Source organism: Erinaceus europaeus, chromosome 16 (genome assembly GCF_950295315.1).
Source record: "Erinaceus europaeus chromosome 16, mEriEur2.1, whole genome shotgun sequence".
NCBI lineage: Eukaryota > Metazoa > Chordata > Mammalia > Eulipotyphla > Erinaceidae > Erinaceus > Erinaceus europaeus.
The window spans coordinates 7,923,283-7,947,622 of record NC_080177.1 but is presented as its reverse complement, the minus strand read 5'-3'; the positions used below and the strand labels follow the sequence as shown (position 1 = coordinate 7,947,622).

General features: G+C 42.8%; 1 protein-coding gene across 2 annotated transcripts in view; it reads right to left on the bottom strand.

Moving 5' to 3' along the window:
* RORA (RAR related orphan receptor A) overlaps positions 1 to 24,340 on the bottom strand; it is a 933,557-nt gene that overhangs the window by 252,503 nt on the left and 656,714 nt on the right. For both annotated transcript variants that reach the window (XM_060174402.1, XM_060174403.1), the window contains exon 3: positions 18,285 to 18,314. In XM_060174402.1, the coding sequence (XP_060030385.1) occupies positions 18,285 to 18,314 (30 nt within the window). The remainder of the gene's footprint in view (positions 1 to 18,284; positions 18,315 to 24,340) is intronic.

The window sequence follows — 24,340 nt, the reverse complement described above, 5'->3', positions numbered from 1 at the left end:
AGGAGGCATTAAAGGCCATCAGGAAATAAATTAAGATTAAAATTAAAATAGATTTTTTTTATTGGGTCATATCATTTCCTCTCATTTATAAAGCAAGATTTCTGCTGAAGAATTGACACTTCAGGGGATAATTTTGCTCCTATTTTTTTCACTCAAGAAAAAGCTATAAGCAAAAACATGGAGGAAGCTACACAAATCATTAAGATACATTTAAAAAAATCCAAGAAAAGTTGACAAAACCCAGGGTTGTGTATAGCTATTGATGAAGAAGGTAATAGTTTTGAAATCACTGCTATTTTAAGAAAACATATTCTAGCTGAGACAAGCATAGTGACAATGTGTTTTGATCTTGAACAAATGAATGTTCTTTATTTCCAGAATCTACCTTAAGATTCAATATGTAATCTGGGATTACTCAAACATCTACCTTCTCAAATTAAAGAAGAAACATGTTAGGGTCACCTTTTCCTTATAGACTGGCTAAATGCAAAATATTTTCTTGGTTAGCCTGTCTACCTCCATTCTTAAATTAGTCGGTGCTCTTCTCTATTTTTTTTCCTACTTTACATTTAAATAGATGTTCATGGTACCTGAATGTGGCTCGTTCCTTTTTCCTCTAGAATTTGGTGATCAGGTAGTGATAACACAAACAGAAAGACAAGTGGTGACACAGCAGAATGAAATATTCTTATCCTCACTACAACACACAGGAATTTTATCACTTTCTGGATGAAATTCTGACTTCCACTTCACAAGCTGCTCAAGGATACTTTAAAACAACCAGCTTTCAAATCAAGACTCAAAATGTATGTCATATATTTCCAGACATCAAGGAGCCTTGCGAGCTGTAGTACTGTTATCAAAAATCATCTAGTGCTGATCTCACTGTAGAGTTTCAAGGATCAGACAATGTTCTTCCTATTAGCCCTTCACAATGAGAAGATTGCTAGTTTCCCTCCAAGATCTCTTCCTAATTGCAGCTTGTAATGTAAGGATCATTATTTTTCCCAAGATGCAAGAAGAGAGTCTGCTTACCACATTGTGTATGTACATATATATATATATATGTACATATATTATATATATTTTAGATAAATGTATATATATATATACACATTTATCTAAAATCTACAGACATCAGATGAGTACATAGCCTATATCAACCACCTTGCCAGAGCGAGAGGACAAAGATAATTAAGCATACCTAGTATGACTGAGCTGAAGCTATTCTAGAATACAGTTTCTGTACCATCACCTTGAAGATGCACTGTGGGGAACGGCAGTCATCATGTGTCCATTTTAAAGAAGATTCAGGGAGAGAGAGAGAGAGAGAGAGAGAGAGAGAGAGAAAGGGAGGCTACTCTGGTATATGCAGTTCAAGGGATAAACCACTTTTCTTTTTAAAAAATATTATATGTATTCACATATTATTGGATACAGACAGAGAGATTGATAAGGGAAGGGATGATAGAGAGGAAAAGAGACAGAGAGATACCTGCAGCCCTGCTTCACCACTAGTGAAGCTTTCTCCTTGAAGGCGGGGACCAGGGGCTTGAACCTAGGTCCTTGTGCACTGTCATGTGAGTGATTAACCAGGTGCACTACTGCCTGGCTTTCCAATTTCTGTTTTAAAGAAGACTCAGAAAAGAGAGGCAGGGAAGGAGGGACTGCTCTGGAATATGCAGTTCTAGGGATAAACCATTTTTCCATTTTAAATAAGATTCAGGAAAGAGAAAAAGGGAGAGGGAGAGGGAGAGGGAGAGGGAGGCACAGCTCTGGCATATGCAGTTCCAGGGATGAACCTGGGCCTTGGGCATGCAAGGAATGTCATTTATCCACTGAGCTACCTCCTTTCTCATTCTTGATGTTCAATATAGCAGCTATTGATGTTGAAAAGCCTGCTGATGGCATCAGCAACCCAAACCTGTTTTGCTTCTTGACACCCACACCTAATGAGAAGTGTTTGTATTTATACAGGGCACAAGGAGCAGAGAATGCAAGACCAATTTTTTTTTTTTTTAATTTGATTCCTCTTTGTGACAGTCTCTTGTGGCAGGAACTGTGTTTGCAGAGAGAGAGATGAAATCTTTGACTGAAGAGAAGAAGTCATTTGAAATCATTATTTCCTCAGAATTCAGGGGGCAGAGTTCAAGCCTGACTGCTTTTACTGGACGAATGGCTGCTTTTCTGGGGACCCCACCATCCACCTGCCACTTGTCAGCTTTGCTCCTGGTGTGGGCTGAAATGTCCCCAGTTCACGCAGATCAATCCAGGCCTTCTGAGTCAGTACCAAACCAGCTCAACTACCAATAATGCTTTGCAATGGGGTATAAATGACACAATCAAGGAGAGAGAGAGAGGAGAAGGAGAGAGAGAGAGAGAGAGAGAGAGAGAGAGAGAGAGAGGCATGTGTCAGTTAGACTTTTGTCTCCTTAAAAAAAAAATCAAGAGTAACAGTGGTAAGGGAAGTTTTTAACAAGGAAGAAAACCCAAGACAGTTGTCTGTGAGCTTCTTCACCACGGCTTCAAGGACAACCAGGAAAAGAGCTGCTATTTGAGGCAACTTCATTATAAAATCATTTTTAATAAGCAATCTTAACAAAGAGAGGGAATACTCTTGTGGAGAGAGCCTTCAGGGACCCAGAGGCTACCCAGTTAAGTTATTAGGAAGTTTCACACAAGGGAACAAACAGCTTTTGCACTGGCCTCGGGGGACAGGGTTTAGTTTTCCCCTGTTCTCTGGAGGAACCATGTTATCCTGTCTACTAACAGCAGAGACTGGTAACACTCAATTATCCCGATGATGGGGGACTTGGTGAGGGAAAATGAAATTTTCAGTTTTGTCGACACAGAAAGACACAATGTAGGAGAGACAGATAAATTAAAGTGATGTGGCTCATCACAGAATGGTGTTTTGTTTGTTTGTTTGTTTTTGTTTTTTAATAAATCCTCATTCAAAGAAAAATGCCTTCCCCAGGGTTGGGTAGTGGTACACCTGGTTGAGTGCACATGCTACAATACACAAGGACACAGGTTTGAGCCCCCAGTCCCTACCTGAAGGGGAAAGCTTTGTAAGTGGTGAAGAACTCTTGCAGGTGTCTCTCTGTCTCCCTCTCTATCACCCTCTTTCCTCTCAATTTCTGGCTGTGTCTGGCCAATAAATAAACATAATACAAAAAAAATTAAATAAATGCCTTCCCAAGACCTTCTTGTTCTGGAAGGGAGACCACTGGAAGTAAATTTCTGGAAAAAGTGAAGATATAGAAAAAAAGAGGGGGCTGGGAGGTGGCACACCTGGTTGAGCACATGTGCTACAAAAAGCAAGGACCCACAGTCGAGTCCCCGGTCCCCACCTGCAGGGGGAAAGCTTTGCGAGTGGTAAAGCAGTATTTCAGGTGTCTCTCTCTGTCTCTCTCCCTCTCTGTCTTCCCCTGACCTTTCAATTTCTGGCTGTCTATATCTGATAAATAAAGATTAAAGAAGAAGAAGAAGAAGAAGAAGAAGAAGAAGAAGGAGAAGGAGAAGGAGAAGGAGAAGGAGAAGGAGAAGGAGAAGGAGAAGGAGAAGGAGAAGGAGAAGAAGGAGAAACAAAGAGAAAAGACATTCATTAACCCTTTCTCATTAACTGTCTTGTCCCAAAACTATGGGAGAGGATTAATTCCCAGAGGTGAGGAAAAGATTATAATCCTTGCAGGTGGCTCTTCCTATCTAAGGTTTGAGTAGAAGTTGGAGTCTGGGGTTCAAATTGTGAGCAAGGCTTGTGCGGTTGAGTTCAAAAATGCTCTCTGGGCACTGCAGTAACCTTCAGCCAGTTAGGAGCACAGAGGCAAGAAAGCAAGGAGAACCATCAACCAGGCAATTCAAAGGGCAGAGCTACCTTTCAGGCTTCCCTGCTCATTTCACTCCTCTAATTTTAATGAAACAGCAAGGACCGTTCTCACGATTAGACCTTGAAACCAGAAAGATGGAGAAGAACTGAAAGAGTCCCTTTTTCTCAGATAATCAGAACATCCGTCTCTTTGGGGACTAACTCTTTTCTGCTTAGTCATCAGTATTTTTCATTCCTCCTTTTTTTTTTTTTTTTTTTTCTTACACAGTTGAACTAGGGAAAGTCCAAAAAAAAAGAACGTCTGCTTATGGACAAGAATTGTATCTGAGTTCAGAGAAGGAAAGGCAATATGGGACTGCTGATTTAGACAATGCTTACCAAATGGGAAAGGCTCTTAGAAGTATTGTCTACAAGACACTGTATTTTTGGTTTATGCTTTGAAGTTTCCCACTGGCTGTGAGGTGACGTCAAACCTGGTCTCTGTTCTCCATGCCTCTCTTTTATTATTAACACTCTGTTCTGACGGTCTATACCACCATCTTCTATGCCTTTCATTGGTCTCCTTGATCACACCTCACTCATAACCTTCCAGCCCAAGCCAAGCTCACTCATAGTGCCCCCAACGCATGTTGATGACTAAACGTGAGCCTCAGCTCTGTGGCTTCCTGCAATTCTTCCACTACTAAAAGTGCTGCCACTAAGTTAGCTTTTCGTCCACAGATACAAACAGAACTCTTGGGATGGGAAGTTTGAGATACTTTCTTTACTATGATACTGTGCTTAACACAGCGGTAGTTACACAGGGGTTAGAAATATGAAGTTGAGGGGGCCGGGCGGTAGCACAGCGGGTTAAGTGTGCGTGGCGTCAAGTACAAGGACCGCCATAAGGATCCAGGTTCGAGCCCCCTGCTCCCCACCTGCAGGGGGGTCGCTTCACAAGTGGTGAAGCAGGTCTGCAGGTGTCTATCATTCTCTCCCCATCTCTGTCTTCCTCTCCTCTCTCAATTTCTCTCTGTCCTATCCAACAACAACAATAGCCATAACAACAGTAAGAATAACAGCAAGTACAATGACAACAAGGGTAACAAAATGGAAAGAATGGCCTCTAGGAGCAATGGATTTGTAGTGCAGGCAATAAGCCCCAGTGATAACCCTGGAGGCAAAAAAAAAAAAAAAAAGGAAATGTGAAGTTGAAAAGTCTTTCCGACTTCCAGACCTACTCTGTCTCTCTCTCTCTCTTCAGTTGCCACCAAGGTTATCAGTGAGGCTTGGTGCTAGTACTACATCTATAGCTCCTGGCAGCCATTTCTTCCTCCATCTCGCCTCCCCCATTTTACTTGACAGGACGAGCGACATTTAAATAGGAAGGGAGATGAGGAGACAGAGAAGGAGAGAAAGACAGACACCTGCAGACCTGATTCACCACTCATGAAGCATTGCCCCAGAAGATAGGGAGGGAGCAGGGGGCTCAAAACTGGGTCCTCACACATGGAGATATGTGTGCCTAACCCTGGGCGCCACAGCCCGGCCATGGCCTATTCACCTTCTACAGGGATTGGCTGTGGTCTGCTTCCTTCCCATTCTTCTTCAGCTCCTGATCTGCAGGAGTCTGGGTCACTCACCATATTAAATCCTTCAGAACAACAACAACAACAACAACAACAACAACAACAAGGAAAGCATCCAAGTGTCCAGTGACAGATGAGAAGATAAAGAAGTTGTGGCATACACACACAATGGAAAAGTCCTCAGTCGTAAGTGAAGACAGAGCTTTTGTCTTTTGCTACAGTTTGGCTGGGACTGGAAGGAATCATGTTAAGTGAAACCAGAAGAAAGACAAACACTACATATATGACATCACTCATATGTGGGATTTAAGAAGCAAAACAAGGAGGAAGTAGAGGGTGAAATCTTAATCTGTGGCCAATTTCAGAAGATACAGGGTTTCTTCTAGAAGGCAAGAGAGTTTAAAAAGGAGGCTTGGGGGAAGGCGGTGGTGCAGTGGATTAAGTGCATATGGTGCAAAGCACAAGGACCAGCATAGGGATCCAGGTTCGAGCCCCCAGTTCGAGCCCCCGGCTCCCCACCTGCAGGGGAGTCACTTCACAAGCAGTGAAGCAGGTCTGCAGGTGTCTATCTTTCTCTCTCCCTCTCTCTCTTCCCCTCCTCTCTCCATTTCTCTCTGTCCTACCCAACCACGACAATAACAACAACAATAACAACCACAACAATGATAGACAACGAGAGCAACAAAAGAAGAAAAATGGCCTCCAGTAGCAGTGGATTTGTAGTGCAGGCACCCAGCTCCAGCAATAACCCTGGAGTCGCAAAAAAAAAAAAAAAAAAAAAAGGAGGGGGGGGGGCTGGGGACCCAGTGCTCTATTGTTTAAGGAAGATGGACTTTGTTGATGGAGGAGTGTGCTGGTACAGTTTCGAGAGGTATGAAGTTGTTCCCTTGTGATAATAGTCTTGTGAAGCACGATTTCCTCAATAAGAACAGATTATACACAAGAAGAAAATATAAAAAGATCTATGGACTAAATCTGTTTGACAGAATCCGAATCTTTATCTTGCACTTGGTAACAACATTACCACATAGCTTAGCTGTTAGGAAACTAGGAGCAGAAGCTGATGTCTAGCAGATTCACAGAATAACACAGTGAAAGAGCTGTCTTTCTTACGCAAGGAAAATGCTAACCCAGAGGTGGAGGTGAAGCAGCTGGAGAATCGGTCACTGTGAGGAAGCTTGGGTAGTCAGAGGGAAAAATGTAGCCTGGAAATGAAAAGCTTCAGTACTAGAACAAGCAAATAAGGACATCAACTGTAATCAGAACATCGTGTAACTACCAAGACACCCAGACTCCAAAACACCACACTTCCTGCTAGTATAGTTGATAGAGTTAGTGTAACAAAGTCTCACATGATTTCTAAAGACATTGATATAGACAAGGAATGAGGAATGTCTGACCCAGGGGCCATAATTTTGTCTGTCCTTGCCCAAGAAAGAAATGTGTAAAGGTTAATCCAACTCTAAATTAGGTGTGCTTAAGCATACTCAAAGACAAGAGGTTTAATCTTCATATATGCACCTTTCTTTCCTCTCTCCCTCCCTCCCCTTTCCTTCCTTCCTTTCTTCCTTCCTTGACTGATTCTTAGGCATTCTTTCAGCTCTCACAGTTTTCCCTTTCAGGGAAACTCCAGTATACTCAAACATAAGAATTATCAATTTGTCTGACAAAAAACTCACAGACAAATTTATGATAGGAGACATTAATGTCCACTGAAGAATAATTGGTCACAGTGGAAAATGGAGCATGTTGTACGGAATAAACATTACTAAGAGTGTGAGGAAGAAAACTATCTTAGAAAACAAAAATAGCCTCTTTCAGCTACTCTCCTGTTGTGTTATAAAGCACATCGCTTGAGTTGTATGGACAGAGATGTTGACTGGATGCTAGTTCTTTGATGAATCAGGCTAGATGGTTAAAATGACAATAAGCATTTTGATGTGAGAAGACTATAGCCTTTGCAAATGATAACTTTGCTTAAGTGAAGTTTTTTCCAGGTAGTGGGATTAACATTATCCATTAGCTGGTTTACCAAACATAAAAACCTTTATAGGTAAAGCAGTTGTAAGGTTTTTAAAAAATTCTTATTTGAAACAAAATCACTTGATTCAAATAGATGAATCACTACACTATAGTTGAATTTCTTTCAATATTTTAGATTATCAAGACCATTCTGGGGCTGTGTGGTGGCACACCTGGTTGAGTGCACGTTACAGTGCTCAGGGACCCAGGTTAGAGCCCTCAGTCCCCACCTGCAGGGGGAAAGCTTGTGAGTGGTTAAGCAGTGCTGCAGGTGTCTCTCTTTCTTTCTCCCTCTTTATCTCTCCCATCCCTCTCGATTTCTGACTGTCTCTATCGAATAAAATAAATAAAGATTTAAAAAAGAGAGATCATTCTAAGGAATGAATTCTTTCATTGTAGAAGCACTAGGGCTTTTTGATTGAGTTTAAATCCCAGCTCCACTAATCTTTAGCTAGTTGTCAGAAGTTTGGTCTCAGCTTTCTTCAGTACAGTGGGGATAGACGGTAGCAGTATTTGCCTTACAAGATTGTGGTTAAGATTAAATGGATTAATGCTCACAAAATGCTTAGAAATGCATCTGGCATTTTGTACATGCCCCATAACTATTACTCAGCTGTGAGATTCAAGATAGCAATAGCAATTATATACATGCAAAGAGTCTCTCTACTCTCTCATGAATCCTGGCTCTAGAGGTTCAATACCAGCTGGATGAGTTTGCAAATCCTTTCTTTCTTCTTCTTTCTCTTTCTTTTTCTTTCTTTCTTTCTCTCTCTCTTTTTTCTTCCTTCCTTCCTTCCTTTATTTATTTTCTTTCTTCCTTTATTTTCTTTTGTTCTTTCTTCCTTTCCTTCTTTCTTTTTATTTCTCCAAGTGAGGTCACTGATCTCTTACATAAAAATTTCTCGTCTACAATGGGGTATGAGTAGTACCAAGCCCATAGAGCTGATGAGAAGATTAAATGAGACAAATCATATAAAGCACTAAACACAATGCTTGGTTTGTTAGAACTGCATAGTAGGTTGGCACCTCCTGTGACTACTGCTGCTGGCACTTCTATGATTCCTGTTGCCATGATTGCTACCATTATTGAAACAGAAGTGATGCAAACTTGTGGAATAGACATCTAGTTCTTCTTTAGCCATTAGTCCAAGTGTGGGTACAAGTTACAGTGAACAATAAGGCCATCAAGTGTAAACCAGTAAACAGACATCCATGCATGCTCAAAACCAAAATATGTAATTCTCTTATGTATTCTTTCAATGTTTATTTCAGCTCTCTGAAATTTCTTTTGAAGGTGTGTGTACATGTGTATATGTGTGTGTATGTGTGTGAGGGAGAGAGAGTGAGAGAGGAGAGAGGGAGGAGAGAGAAAGAGAGATAAAAGAGGAGAGAGAGAGAAAAAAAGAGAGAGGGAGACACTACAGTGTCACCGCAGGGTATTAAACTTGGGGCCTCATGTAGGTAACTCCTGTGTTCAACCCACTGTGACTGAGGAAAATTCGTAGGTGTCCTCCTCACTCGCACACTCTGTTTTGAATTATGTTTTCCTCCTTGGTTGTAACTCCATTTAAAATATTATTCCATTTTTTCCCCTCATATTTGATAAGACAGAGAAAAATTGAGAGGGAGAGGGGGAAACAGAGAGGAAGAGAGAGAGAGAGATATGCCTTACTGATTGTGAAACTTCTTCCTCCCTGAAGGTGGGGACTTGGGACTTGAACTTGGGTCTGGTAGCTGTCTTTCATCTCTTTACTTATTTTGCTAAGTATAATCACCTCCAGTACCATCCATTGTGTCCCAAAGGACACACTATTTTCTTTCTTTCTTTTTTTTTTTAATCACAGAGTAGTATTCCATGGAGTATATATCCCATTCCTTTTTTTAGTCAGCCATCTGTGGATGGGCATTTAGGCTGTATCCACTCTTTGGCTGTTGTGAATAATGCAGCTATGAACATAGGGATGCATATGTCCCTTCCAATTAGTTTTTGAGCAACCTTTGGATAATTGCCTCAATTGTATCACTGGATCATAAAGCAATTCAATTTTTTACTTAATAACCATATATTTTAAAGAGATAAATTACCACATCAACATACCCCTTTGGACCTGTGTTATGAAATGGGAACACAGATACTTTTTGTTCATACTCAACACCTGAACCTTAGGTCTACTAACAGAGTAAAACTTTAACCAACTGGATGCCCACAGAAAGACTGGGTTAAAGATTTTGCACATCTATGGAATTCACAGACACTTGCCATAAACTTACTGTGTGGATTAAGACTAGGCAAACCCTCTACCTTGGAAGAACTGACTGGCAGGGTCAAGTGCAGTCCATTTATATCTTAATATGATGAGATGGAAATTCTTCTCAGCTCAGGAGGGCTTGGCTCTACTCACATGGGCTGAGCCTAAACAAGGAACATGGTTCCAGACATTTCTAGCACAGTAGATTTTTTTTTTTTTTTAGTTTTCTTGGGCTGCTTGATCTTGCAGGGGCTAAGCTGATGATACTCTGGGTAACAATGGGCAGAGGAAGCAACAGTTGTTTCTAGTATCCAGAGTTAAATCCTTTCCTTTTCATTTATTACTTATTCACTAGTGTGTCTGATTCATTTCTGTGCCAAGGTCTCATGTCTGCACTGTACCACTGCTGAGCAGGCCTACTTTGAGAGAGAGAGAGAGATGTGGGAAGGGGGCGGGGAGAGAGAGAGAGAGAGAGAGAGAGAAGAGAGGAGAAATGCCACAACACTACTCCCTTTAGCTCTCCTTGATGTCATCCCTAGTGTTATAATTTGAATCCAGGGCCTCAGGCATGAGGACGACACACATACAACTGGCTGAGTCACCACCTGGCCCTGGTCTCTCTAATTCTTTTCTCCTCTCCTACACTTCCCCCTTAGTCTACTTTCCATTTGTGGACTGAATCTTCCTAAATGGCACAATGTATACTTGTGTCTCTAGATTGCTTTCTGTGACCATGGGCTCCAACATTGAACCCACTCTGTAAGCTCCTCGAGGACCAAGAACTTGGCGGTCCTTAGCAGGTTTTCAGTAAACTGCTGTCAAAAGGCTAGTCCTCTAAGAAAGCCTGTGTTCCGGCCATGTCCTATGGTCAAGCCTAATGTCTGGGGTGACCAGCAGCCTTGGCTCGCTTAGAAATGAATCCCCTGACTTCTCTGTGGACCCCAGGCCATCTGTTTCCCTGACCATTTATCAATGAGCAGTAGGAATCTAGATGAGAATCCACTGAAAGAATTCTAATGTGGCGTTTTCTCAGGTCCAGCCCCATGAAACATTCTGCCAACCACTCAAAGTACATCAGCTCTGACTCACTCTGTGAGTCACATGGGTTGTCAGGGCAACTTATTAGCCATACAACCAAAGCACCTTCCATTAGCTTTGCCAAGCATGGCCCCTGACTTTTCCTGGACTGTGAAAATGATGTGGGTGGGTAAGCCCCAAGTTTAGGGGTTGCTAAGAGTCTATAGCCAAAAGGAAGGGCCTCAATGGAAGGAAAAAAAAAAAGAATGAGGTGATTCTAGCTTTTGGATCTCCCAAGTAAATGACCACTGTCTTGACAAATTGTTGGGTTGCTTTTGTGATAGCAACAAATATCTACGAAGGTTGAGGCCTCAGAACTCATTTTCTCCAAGTCAAATTCAAAGACAGCCTCTGGGGGTGAAAAACTGAATACATTAACCTATTCCACTTAAAAAGGACTACAGCGCACACCTTTTCTTTCTTGACAGATATGAAGGATTATTCCCTTTATTTCTTTTTTTATTTACAGAGAAAAATTGAAAGACAAGGGGAAGACAGAGAGGAGAAGAGAAAGAAACACACTTGAAGACCTGCTTTGCCATTTGTGAAGTGACTCCCCACCCCCTGCAGGTGGGGAGCTGGGGGCTCAAACCGGCATCCTCATGATGTTCTGTGCTGCTTCTCGTCATGTGCGTCTAACCTACTGTGCTACCACCCCACCCCTTCAAAGGACTATTTCTTTTTTTTTTTTTTTCCCTCCAGGGTTATTATTTTTTTTCTCCTCCAGGGTTATTGCTGGGCTCGGTGCCTGCACCATGAATCCACCGCTCCTGGAGGCCATTCTTTTCCCTTTTTGTTGCCCTAGTTGTTGCAGCCTCGTTGCGGTTATTATTGCCATTGTTGACGTTGCTTTGTTGTTGGATAGGACAGAGAGAAATGGAGAGAGGAGGGGAAGACAGAGAGAGAGGGGAGAGAAAGATAGACACCTGCAGACCTGCTTCACCACCTGTGAAGCGACTCCCCTGCAGGTGGGGAGCCGGGGGCTGGAACCGGAATCCTTACGCCGGTCCCTGCGCTTTGCGCCATGTGCGCTTAACCCACTGCGCCACCGCCTGACTCCCCAAAGGACTATTTCTTAAAGAGAGATTGTGATTTATACTGAGATATCCATGTATATATATATATATTGCTGTGGGGAGTCAAGCAACACAATGCTTTAGTTTTATACCTTAGGTATTAGCCTATACAACCACATGTCCAGAGATGCATCAAATAGCCCCTGAATGGCTATTTGTATGAAAATTAACGCCATTTGAAAGGTTCAGAAGCAGAGTCTGTTTCGTTATTCCCTGTGGGGAAACTGGCATCATATTGGATTCTGTGACACAGTTTCCCAACTGCTTACTGAATAACTTGCAATGTACACTTGCTTGCAGGTGTGTACCTGTTTCTCCAAGTGGGAGAAAATGAGCAGGACAGATGGAAGCAGGAAGAATAGGGAACATAAAGGTGAGAACAGGGAGAAGCAAGAATGAATGGTCCGCTGCCTCGAGGAGTAACCTGGGAAGGGGGTGGGGGGGGGCAAGTATCTTTTGGTCTGTGTTGAGGCTGCTGGCTGGTATATTTTTTAGAGTTGCGACCTTACGACACCAAGCTTCCCAGTAGCTAAACACAGCTAAGCTGATTTATTTTCACGTGCTCACATCCATATCCATCATTGAACATTTAGAAAAATGCAAAACTATCCAAGTAGCATTTGATTGAGAAGTTAGGAGACAGTGACCAGTTGTGTTTGGCAGAAAAAATAGAAAGACAGAGAGAGAAAGAAAGAAAGGAAGAAAGAAAGGAAGAAAGAGAAAGAAAGAAAGGAGTAAGGAGAGAAAGAAAGAAGAAAGAAAGGCAGAAAGAAGCCAAACAGCCAGTAATTCCAAGAAAAAGATATCTATCCGCAGGGTACTCTTGCAACAGGAAAGGGAACAGGAAAACTTGTGAAATACCCAAGCAAGAGGAATCTTGAAACTTGCCGACCCAATATAGTAGTTACATAATCACTGTAAAAATTAAAGTTCTACCCCCCCCATGTAAACGCTAATTTATCCTGGCCCCACATGTAAAAACACAACACAACACAAAACAAAAAAACCTTGCTTTATTTTTTTAAAAATAAATAAATAATTTCAGCAGGGAAGCAATTACAGAAGCCAGACCTTCCACCTTCTGCACCCCACAATGATCTTGGGTCCATACTCCCAGAGGGTTAAAGAATAGGAAAGCTATCAGGGGAGGGGATGGGATATGGAGGTCTGGTAGTGGGAACCCCTCTTATCCTATGGTCTTGTCAGTGTTTCCATTTTATAAATAAATAAATTAAAAAACAATTTACTTATTTATTATTGGAGAGAGACAAATTGAGAGGGGAGGAGGAGAGAGAGATGGGGGGAGAGACAGACACCTGCAGTCCTGCTTCACGACTTGTGAAGCTTCCTCCCCTTAGGTGGGGACCAGGGGCTTGAACCTAGGTCCTTGAGCTCTGTAATGTGAGCATTTAACTGGGCGAGCCACTGCCTGGCCCCTAAAATACTCCCTTTTAAATTCATCAAAAATTGACAGCAATACTTCCTATCAGTAATGCCAGAGCCACCAGTTCTGCTCTGAATGTCAAAATTCCTTTACCGATTTGGTGACGCACGATGCACGATCACTTTTTGTACTATTGATAAAAACCTCAAAGTCTTGCATTCCTTCACAACCAAGTAAATTAATGACAAAGCTGAATGGTGCCCTTCTTAGAGAAATAAATAATTTATTAGATAGAGACACAGAGATAAAGAGGGAGAGAGACAGAAAAAGACACCTGTAGCAGCGTTTTACCACTTTTGAAGCCCCCCACCCCCATCCCCCACCATGGGTGGGTACCAGGGTCTTGAACCTGGGTCCTTGAGCACTGTAATGCGAGTACTTAACCAGGTGCGCCACCACCTGGCCCCATGGTGCCCTTCTTAGAACCCTGGGGCAATTTGAGTTCTCCAAAGAATTATGCTTGTAGACTCCTCTGACATTACACCAATCAGATGTCCTTCTCTGGGAATTTCTGACTTCACATTCCCCTTCCCCCTTTAATTTTAAGAAGTAATACCTGTGCTTAGCAGATAGCAAGGTGGCCTAAAATACAAGCGGGCGTCAGGAAGACGAAGGCTCATTTTATAGTTCTCACACCTCCGACTGCTATACCGGCGAGCTGACACTCTGGTCTGATAATGTATTCTGCAACTGTACATATTAATTTTTCAGGTGACTGTGCTCTCTGCGAGGGCAGTTAGAAACCCTAGATTGACATCGATAATTGGGGGGGGGGGGGCGGGAGGGGGAGGCTTCAGCTGTCGGTGACTAGGCAGTCGCAGTTGGACTGACTAAATATGACAGCACCTGACTAAATATGGATGTTTTGCCTTGGCTCAAAAAAAAAATACATTCATCCACTTGACAGGGAATGGAGAATTCTGAAAAACAGATGTCGAGATGATTCAAGGGGCGCTGGAAGTTAACAACTTAGAAAGACTTGCAGGCAAGTTGGGACAGTGTTAAAGAAGGAATCATTGGGGGTGACCATTATTAGAAGAACTGGGGAGTCAGTGGTAGCGCAGCGGGTTAAGCGCATGTGGCGCAAAGCGCAAGGACCGGCGTGAGGATCCCAGTTCGAGTCGCTGGCTCCCCACCTGCAGGGGAGTCGCTTCACAGGCGGTGAAGCAGGTCTGCAGGTGTCTGTCTTTCTCTCTTCCCTCTGTCTTTCCCTCCTCTCTCCATTTCTCTCTGTCCTATCTCCAACAATGATGACATCAATAACAACAACAATAATAACTACAACAACAATAAAAACAACAAGGGCAACAAAAGGGAAGTAAATAAATATTTAAAAAAAAGAACTGATGTGTTTTCTTTTCACAAGTTGTGAGCCCTGCAGAGATGCTAAGATGAGACACAGGATGGACAAAAGCCATCTCTTCGTGCCCGTGGCATGGAGGCCCTCTGACATGTAATTCCTGACATGGGCTAAATTTCCTGTCAGTTGTCTGTTTATTTGGCTGCTGTTCTACCCACTTTTCATTGGCCCATTTTCTTTTAGGTACTCACTCTTTAAAAAAAATTATTTATTTATTCCCTTTTGTTGCCCTTGTTTTTTATTGTAGTAGCTATTATTGATGTCGTCGTTGCTGGACAGGACAGAGAGAAATGGAAAGAGGAGGGGAAGACAGAGAGGGGGAGAGAAAGACAGACACCTGCAGACCTGCTTCACCGCCTGTGAAGCGACTCCCCTGCAGGTGGGGAGCCAGCGGCTCGAACTGAGATCCTTGAGCTAGTCCTTGCGCTTAACCAGCTGCACTACCACCGAGTCCCTCTTTTTTTTTTTTTTTTCCTCAAGAAATTCAGTATCACCTACAACACCTGGATGGTTTCTGACAGAAATCTTTCTGTCAGTTTAGCATTTGAATGACATAGAGGGAGTTTCATTTTAAAGTTTTCTTCCGGTTTGTATTATGCTGGTTTTATTTCCTTTTTTTTTTTTTATTTAAGAAAGGAGACATTAACAAAACCATAGGATAGGAGGGGTACATCTCCACACAATTCCTGCCACCCTATCTCCATATCCCATCCCCTCCCCAATAGCTTTCCCATTCTCTATCCCTCTGGGAGCCTGGACCCAGGGTCGTTGTGGGTTGCAGAAAAAGTATATGCCTGAGACTCAGAAATCGCAGGTTCATTTCCCAAAAGTACCATAAACCAAAGCTGAGCAGTGCTTTGGTCTTTCTTTCTTCCTTTATCTTTTTCTTTCTTCCTTTCTTTCTAGTTCATGAACATAAATAAATAAAATTTTTAAAAGAAAGATAACCTTTGTCTTAAAAAAAAAAGCAAATTACAGAAGCCAGACCTTCCATCTTTTTAAGACAAAGGTTAGCTTTCCTTTAAAAATTTTATTTATTTATGTTCATGAACTAGAAAGAAAGGAAGAAAGAAAAAGAGAAAGAAAGGAAGAAAGACCAAAGCACTGCTCAGCTTTGGTTTATGGTACTTTTGGGAAATGAACCTGCGATTTCTGAGTCTCAGGCATATACTTTTTTTTTTTTTTTTTTTTTTGCACAACCATTATGCTATCTCCCCAGTCCTGCATTATCTTTAACACCCAAGAATTTTCCTACTGTTTTTCATAGCCCATAAGACACTTAAAGTCCACCCACTCTAGGTATAGCTTGGTTTCATATATATTTTATTTATATTTACTTATTGATTGCTGTCAGGACTTTTTTTTACATCTGTGTAATTCCAACACTCTTAGTTGGCTCTCCCCTGCCCCCCCCCCCCACTACCAGACAGAGGTTGGGAGATAAAGAGGATGAAGAAGCCAGAGACTGCAGGGACATCACAGCAGCACTCCTGAAAGTTCTCTTTGTGGGTGACACTCCCATGGGGTTCTGGGGACTTGAACCCAGGTCCTTGCACATGGGAAAGTGAGTGCTCTACTAGGTGAGCTAGTCCCCCAGCCCTCTATCTAACTTGCCTTTATTATGAAGCAGGCTTCACGGATGCAGTGGGTTGAAACTTTGCTGACGGATCGACTTGGTTGACAGTTCCTTCTACAGGAGCCTGAATTTTTCTCCCCTCACTGATAACTCTCATGCTATCAAATCAATCACTTGGCTTGAAAAGAAACAAACAAACCAATGGCTGTTTCTGATTTCTACAGCAGAACAATGACAAATCCTTGAAGGTCCTGATGGAAGGACTATCTATCTATTCACTAACACCTGCAGCGTCAGCCTGACCAGGGGACATAGGGACTCCTGGTGTCAGAGGCACGGAACAAGCAGAGTTATGTGCATGTCTGAGAGCCAAGCCCCGGTGCAAATCGTCAGTGGCTTTGCATTTATATTGCCAGGTGTCCGGGCACACCCAAAGCACCATAATCATCCTCCGCCCCAGCTCAGGAGAGGCCCAGGACTCAGCTAGCAGAAAGACTGAATTACTTACCACCTCTAGAGAGGGTCCCTCCAGGCCAGGGACGAGCTCATGGGCAGGGCTGTGCAAGGGAGCGCTCTGTACCATGCCTGCCCTGCGGATACACAGAAGACTTCAGTCTCCCGCACGGTCAATCGCTCAGTCATCATGAGCTCAATGACTGCACCGACAACAGTAAGAACAGCAACAAGGACGATGACAGAACAACCCCCAAAAGGCTAAGGGCTGCAGACCACCCTGATGGAGAGACAGCCAACTGGAACTGTGCACGGAGCAGGGAGAGGTGTGTGCGGGGCAGGGGAGTCATGAACCCAACCACCAGCCTCAGTGTTTCTTGTCTCTGTCCTTAAACTGCCTGCAGGAGAACCACATGAGGGGAGACAGCAAGATTCAGCCCTAAAAGTCAGGTAGCTCTTGCTTTTGTTAATTTTTCTTTCCTTTTTCACTTTCTACAAATCCAAACAGACAGACAGACAGACAAACCCAAGAGCAGATTTCCAGAATCCACTGAGGCACAAGCTAATAAACTCCTTTGCTGTCACAAAGATATATTTTTATTCCCTCTTCCAAACGTTTTGATGAAATCTAAAAAATAAACAACAAACCAAACCACAAACAGCGAACAAAAACAAAACAAACAAACAACCCCTCCCCCCCCACACACACAAATTGAAAGCACGTGTGACAGGATCAGGGGACATGACGTTGTTGGGCCTCTATTGTGCCCTAGGTTCCTCCCTGCTTCCCTCAGGAGGCTGGCCAGACACTTCTCACAGGGTGCATGCAGCTGTGGTCTGAAATAGCTGTCACATCCCAGTGATACAGTCTTAATCCGGTTGAAACGCTGCAGCCTAGAAGCTGCCCGCCTGCACCAACGACATGCCGGTTTCATCCCCAGAGGTAAGGCACAGTCCAAGACATCCTCACTCAGACTGCAAATCACACACTATACACAGACATGAGCTTGTAAACTTGGGGTGTAGCCCCAATGAAGGCAGAACTGATGCAAAGGAGTTGATACAAAGTCGAAACCCAGCGTACCTTCCACGTCAAGGCACTGGTGTCCTCTGATGTCCTCATGGGGCCATATCATGGTCAGACCAACAGCCTTTGGACTACCCTCACCCCCACCTCCACTCCCAGGCAATATTTCTGCTCCACAGACACAAGCGCAAAAGCAGCCTCAACCGTGACCTTGTGGTAAGGAAATGGAGACCGAAGGTTTCAGAGAACTCAAGGTGATGTTTCCTGGAAACATACCCGCTCTTGTTAGAAGGATCCAGCGTAACGGGTGATCAGTTTGTAAAGAATCGATCCTTCTGACTACTCTTTGAGGGTTCCCCCCGCCCCCAGCTTAATGTGCTCCAGTCCCTAGCATAAATCCCAACTAAGTCGTCTAGACTTTCTTGAACACACACTCAGCACAGACAGGTGGAGATGTACCACTTGTGACCCCTACAGCACGACCCCTGCTGACCACGGCTCACAGCTGGAACATGAGTGTGTACTTGAAGGATTACAGCAGCCAGACATATGCGAATTCCAACTCTTCAGAGAACTCTGGACAAGAAGAAATGCGTGACTTACATGTATGCGTCTTCTTCGTTACTGAGATCCCTAGGAGAGAAGAAACAAGGACAGAGGTCAGAACGGGTCCCGAGCTTTCTTATTTGCATGCTTATCATTTTCTAAAGTCCTTTTTAAAAACATATTTTTATTTATTTAGTATTGGATAGAGGCAGAGAGAAACTGAGAGGGGGAGGAGGAGATAGAGAGGGAGAGAGACAGAGAGACACCTGCAGCCCTGCTTCACCACTTGTGAAGCTTTCCCCTCTGCTGGTAGGGACCAGGGGCTTGAACCCAGGTCCTTGCACACTGTAATGTGAGTGCTTAACCGGGTGCACCACAGCCTGGCCCCATGTTTATCTTCACTGCTGTGTTCGGGGAAGTATTAAGTTCAGGTGAGGACATAAAGGCAAGATAGCTCTTTAAAAAAGAAAAGATTTATTTATGAGAGAGAGAGAGAGAGAGAGAGAGAGAGAGAGAGAAAGAGAGATAGAGATAGAGATAGATAGAGTCAGAGCACCACCACACTATATGAAGGTGAAGGTATATGCAGTATTGGAAAGTGAACTGGGGGAGGCGGGTGGTGGTACCCCTGGTTAAGTGCATGTATTAATTACCATGTACAGAAGCAGATGACTCTCTCCCTTTCTGTCCCCCTTCTCTCTCAATGTCTCTTTGTTCTAGAAAATAAAATAATTAAAGGTAAAAAAGCAAAGAAACAAATGAACAAAAGAAAATGAACAGAGTCGAACTCAGGACCTCACACTTACAAGTCCTGTCCATCACCACTGCAACACTTTTCTGGTTGAAAGATATATATATTTTTAAATTGAAGGTGGTTATCTTTTACTTCTTTATTTGGGGTAGAGACAAAGCGAAACTGAGAGGGAAGGGGGAGACTGAGAGGAAGAGAGAGACACTTGCCACACTGCTTCAGTGCTTGTGAAGCTTGCACTGCAGGTGGGGACGGGGAGGGGGGTTCAATCTGGGTCCTTGTGCACTGTAATGTGAGCTCTACCAGATGCAATGCCACCTGGCCCCTGCAAGATAATTCTTAATAAAAAATGGCAGTGCCCCTGGACCTATTCCAGAATAACGCCACCAAGCATAACTGGAACAGTAATCATTGCCTAGGGGTTTGAGAGGTTCGAGGGTTAAAAAAAAGAAGAAGAAGAAGAAGCACAGACAGTAATTGAACAAAATGAGAAAAGACACTTTTTTATTTTTAATAGGGGAGAATGACCAGGTTTACAGGCAGGTCCGGAAAGATTTAAGACACAAGTGATGCCAATCCACCCAGACAAGAGTGAGCTAGGCAACAGAGCAATTACTTTGCTACGGCCGTTGATTCTGTGTTTACTTTTTAATGAAAACGACTCTACCTTCTCACACGAAGCAGAACTTTTAATGGTGAAGGGGAAAAAAAATTGAAATACAGCCACAGAATGTACCTATCTGTCTGCCTTCATTAAGGTCAGAAGGTGAGGACTGCTACTCTTCTGTGAATGGCACTGAAATGAACACAAACGGTCTGAAAAGATGAGGGATTCATGAGTCAGCACTCTGGAAGTTTCTGGGATGATTTACAGAGAGCAGGTGATGGATATAACCACACTGAATCCAGCACACAAAAATATCTAAAGACAACACAACACCAGTACAAGCTGCTTGTCCAACATGCCATCTTAGCTTTGTGAAAAATACTTTCCCCCCTTAAACTTTATTTATTTACTTGATAGGGTGAAGAGAAATTGAGAGGGAAGGGGGATAGAGAGGGAGAGAGGGACAGAGAGACACCTGTAGCTTGGCTTCACTGGCCCTGAATCTTTCTCCCCTGTAGTTTGGAACTGGGGGCTTGAACCCTGGTCCTTTCTTGAACTCTGGTCCTTGTGTACTGTAATGTGTGCTCTCCACCAGGTACGCCACTGCCAGGCCCCTTAAAAAAGACTTTTAATTTAATATTTATTTATGTATGTATTTATTTTGCCTCCAGGGTTATTGAGCTGGGGCTCCATGCCTGCACTACAAATCCACTGTTTGGGGCGGCCATCTTTTTCCCATTGTTGTTATTGCTGCTGTTGTTGTTGTTGTTGTTGGATAGGACAGAGAGAAACTGAGAGAGGAGGAGAAGACAGAGAGGAGGAGAGAAAGACAGACACCTGCAGACCTGCTTCACCGCCTGTGAAGCGATCCCACACCCTTTAGGTTTGGAGCCGGGGGCTCGAACCGGGATCCTTTTGTCAGTCCTAGTGCTTTGCACTATGTGTGTTTAACCCAGTACACTACTGCCTGGCCCCTAAGATTTTTAATTTTATTATATATATATAATCTCCATGTCTGTGAGTGTGTGTGTGTGTGTGTGTGTGTGTGTGAGAGAGAGAGAGAGAGAGAGAGAGAGATAGAGAGAGGGAGAGGGAGAGGGAGAGAGAGAAAGAGGGCGCCAGACCACCACTCTTTTATATACAGCACATGGGGTAAAATCTGGAGACTCAGACATACAAGTCCTGTACTCCACCTGCTGAACTATTCCCCCACCCACCCCCTTATACTTTTGTTAAAGTTGCATTCTTCTTGGGGAATGTTCTTAAAACCAAAGAAGCTTAAAAGTAGTGAAAGTGTTGAAGATATTTAGCCTGTGACTAAGAAATGTGCTAAAGCTTGACATATATTTTTTTCTTTCAAGTTATTAAGAGAACTATCTAACCCTCTTCTGGAAAGGAAAAAGTTTGTCTAAAGGACAAATTCGCACCTGCATCAGACTTCATTATGGAAGAACATATCCTACATGGAAGAAATACGTGATGAAAATCCATGGTAGACATGAAAAAAAAAAAGTTCCAAAGTTGTGTGTGCCAAGGCTAAAAACACTGACTAGCACCTCGCCATAACTTTCCGAAGGACTTACTTAGGGGAAGCTGAAATTACATAGCCCAATTGACATTCTTGAGTTTTCCCTTTTTCTTGAGGAAAAGTAAACAATTGTTTTTCATCATCTTTGAGTTGGCGACACAAAGTCAAGTTAGAACCTTCTTCACAGAGTCTTAAAGGCAGTCTCATATGGGGACTTTAAAAAAAATATTTAGTTATTTATTCCCTTTTGTTGCCCTTGTTGTTTTATTGTTGTAGTTATTATTGTTGTTATTGATGTCGTTGTTGTTGGATAGGACAGAGAAAAATGGAGAGAGGAGAGGAAGACAGAGAAGGGAAGAGAAAGACAGACACCTGCAGACCTGCTTCACCGCCTGAGAAGCGACTCCCCTGCAGGTGGGGAGCCGGGGGCTCGAACTGGGATCCTTATGCTGGTCCTTGTGCTTTGTGCCACCTTTTTTTTTTTTTTTAAATGAAGCACCAGGGAATGAAACATGCAAGATACTGCTGAAACTGGCACACTTTCTCCTTCCTTTCTTCCCTTCCTCCTTTCTTTCCTTCCTTCCTCCCTCCTTTCCTTCCTGGGGCAGAAAGGGAAAACAAAAAATAAAACTTGGACTGAGTATGGTGTATTTGCACCAAAGCAAAGGACTCTGGGAAAAGAAGGGGAAGGAGGGTGTGTGTGTGTGTGTGTGTGTGTGTGTGTGTGTGTGTGTGTGTGTGTGTGTAAATGTTGAGGTGGGGTACAGGGAAGCTCTTTGGGGCCCTGGTGCATGATGATGGAAAAGGGCTTAAGTGGGGGTGAGAGTGTTTTGCAGACAATTATCATGGGATGGTGAGCTACATGCTCACCAACTATACTATAAGTCGTTAACTCCAGAATAAATCTATGAAAATATATATATTTGACATTCACGAAAGAACGAGAAGAGAATCAGAGCCTTTCCGGCAGACATGACGCTGGAGGTTGAATTCAGACTTCTTGCTGACAGGTCAGAAGATTAGTTGCTGCACTACGCCTCTGTATCTCTGTCTCTTTTGAGACAGGAGAGATACCACAGCATAGCTCCACCATCCATGAGCTTTCTCTGGTGCCTCTGTCATTGAGTCTCCCTTGTGGAGCTTGGGGCTTGAACAACGGGCCTCACATGGTCAGGCCTATTATGTGAACTCTCTAGAAGTTTTTACTATACACCTTGTCATGGGAAGGACACTTCCTCCAATAGCAATAGTGAGTCAAGTTTAAAATCTGAATACAGTTTACACCACATGCTTAGGACACCAGCACCAATAAATTGATACACTAGTGCTCTTTCAGCATTAAGAGAGCTCCATGTGTACTTTCCGTAGGAAAGAAGGCTTCCTGGAAAATCACTTTGAAGAGAAAGTGCTTATGCTGTCACTCCTGATTATCCAGGACCTCCACACAATTGGATTTAACGTAGCCTGAAACGGGGCCTATCTATATTCGCTGAGTTTGGAACTATTTTCTCCTGACATTCAAAGCTCAGATGAAAATACCACTGCTTTGCTTTTTCTGCTTAAATTTCTTAGACAGCATAAGGCAGTGTTCTTATCAAATATTGCCATGATGATTACATTGATAATAGATTTCTGAAAATCTTTGCAGATTTTGCAGCAGAAAGCTGCCTGATCTTTTGAGATCATGAAAGCTCTGAGCTGAAACTTCTCTTAACTGCCTCCAGGACAAAGAATGTACTCAACAGTTGCCGACATTCTGCCTCTCGGTTTTGTTTGGCTACTGATCTGTGCCCAACAAGAAATAAGCTTTGTGGGGGAGGTGGCAGGCCGAGGTATGCCTCCATTAAAGCTGCCAGTTCTATCAGATTAAAAGACAAAGCAAAATGAACAAACAAACAAAAAAGCGATACTCAGTTAAATGTATTAAATGTCCATTATTTGAAAAAAAAAATCTGATATTTAAATTTAATTGGTCATCTTGTATTCTCCCTGGCAACCTAACCTATACAAATATAAGTTATAAATAATGAAGAACTGTTCAGTCCATTAATAGACATGTTTTCATAGAAAAAAGTTTAAAAGGCACATCCAAAGAGCCAGGCAGTGGCACACCTGGTTAAGCGCTCACATTACAGTGTGCAAGGGCCCAGGTTCAAGCCCTGGTCCCCACCTGCAGGGGGGAGAGCTTGGCGAGCAGTGTAGCAGGGCTGCAGGTGTCTCCGTATCTCCCTTTCTCCTCTCATTTTCTCTCCATCTCTATCCAATAATAAACTAAATAAAAAGACTAAGAGTACCTTGCTAAATAAAAGTTAATCAATTCTTAAAAGTCACATCCTTTTATGAAAGCAATAGTTTTAAAAGATAACTTCTAATTTCAAGAGATGGAAGGGTGCTTGATGCTTAATTTTTATAAAGGTATGGTAGCCATTAGGGAGATCTCACACCTGTATCTAGCTGGGGAAACAAAAATCCAATGAAGAAAAAGCAATGTGAACAGGCTTGAGAAGTCCCTTTCTCCTCCCCTCTGGGAAGACAATAGCAGTGAAGACACAAATGGCTTGATTTGTGTAACTCCTTTCGCTACAAAAAAACTCTATGACTTCATAGCAGTTAGATGTATGGAGAGGTAACAGAAAGCACAATGTGTACTTCTCACTTGTCAGAGGGGAAACTTTCTAGCACAAGGCAGTGGCTTATCCAACACTAACTGTGGCTCAAAGTTCCAGACCCCACCTGCAAGAGGGGAACTTCAGGACTGTTGAGGCAGATATTTTTCTAACCTTCTATAGCTCCTCCTCCCATCTCATCTTCTCTCTGTTCTATCAAAAAGAAAAAAATAAATAAAACAAATAAACAAAAACTAAAACAGGCTGACAGGAGCAGAGGATTTGCCATGCAGGCACCCCGCCCCAGGGATAAGCCTACTAGCAACAAAAATAAAAATGATAATATTTTCTAAATACTTCTTAATAAGAGAGTGAGTGAGTGAGTGAGTGAGTGAGACAGAGGCATCACTTTTGCATATTATGTGCAAGGAAAAAACAAAACCTCAGGATATCATGCATGGAAGTCCTGTGTTTTCTACCATGCTACCTCTTAGGTCACAGACAATTAAAAAAAAAAAAAAACCTTTCTGTGAAAAGTAAATATTGGGCAGGAAATGTGTCTAGGCCACCTATTTAAAAACCCCTTTCCAGATAGTGCCTCTTAAAAGAGTAAATATTTAA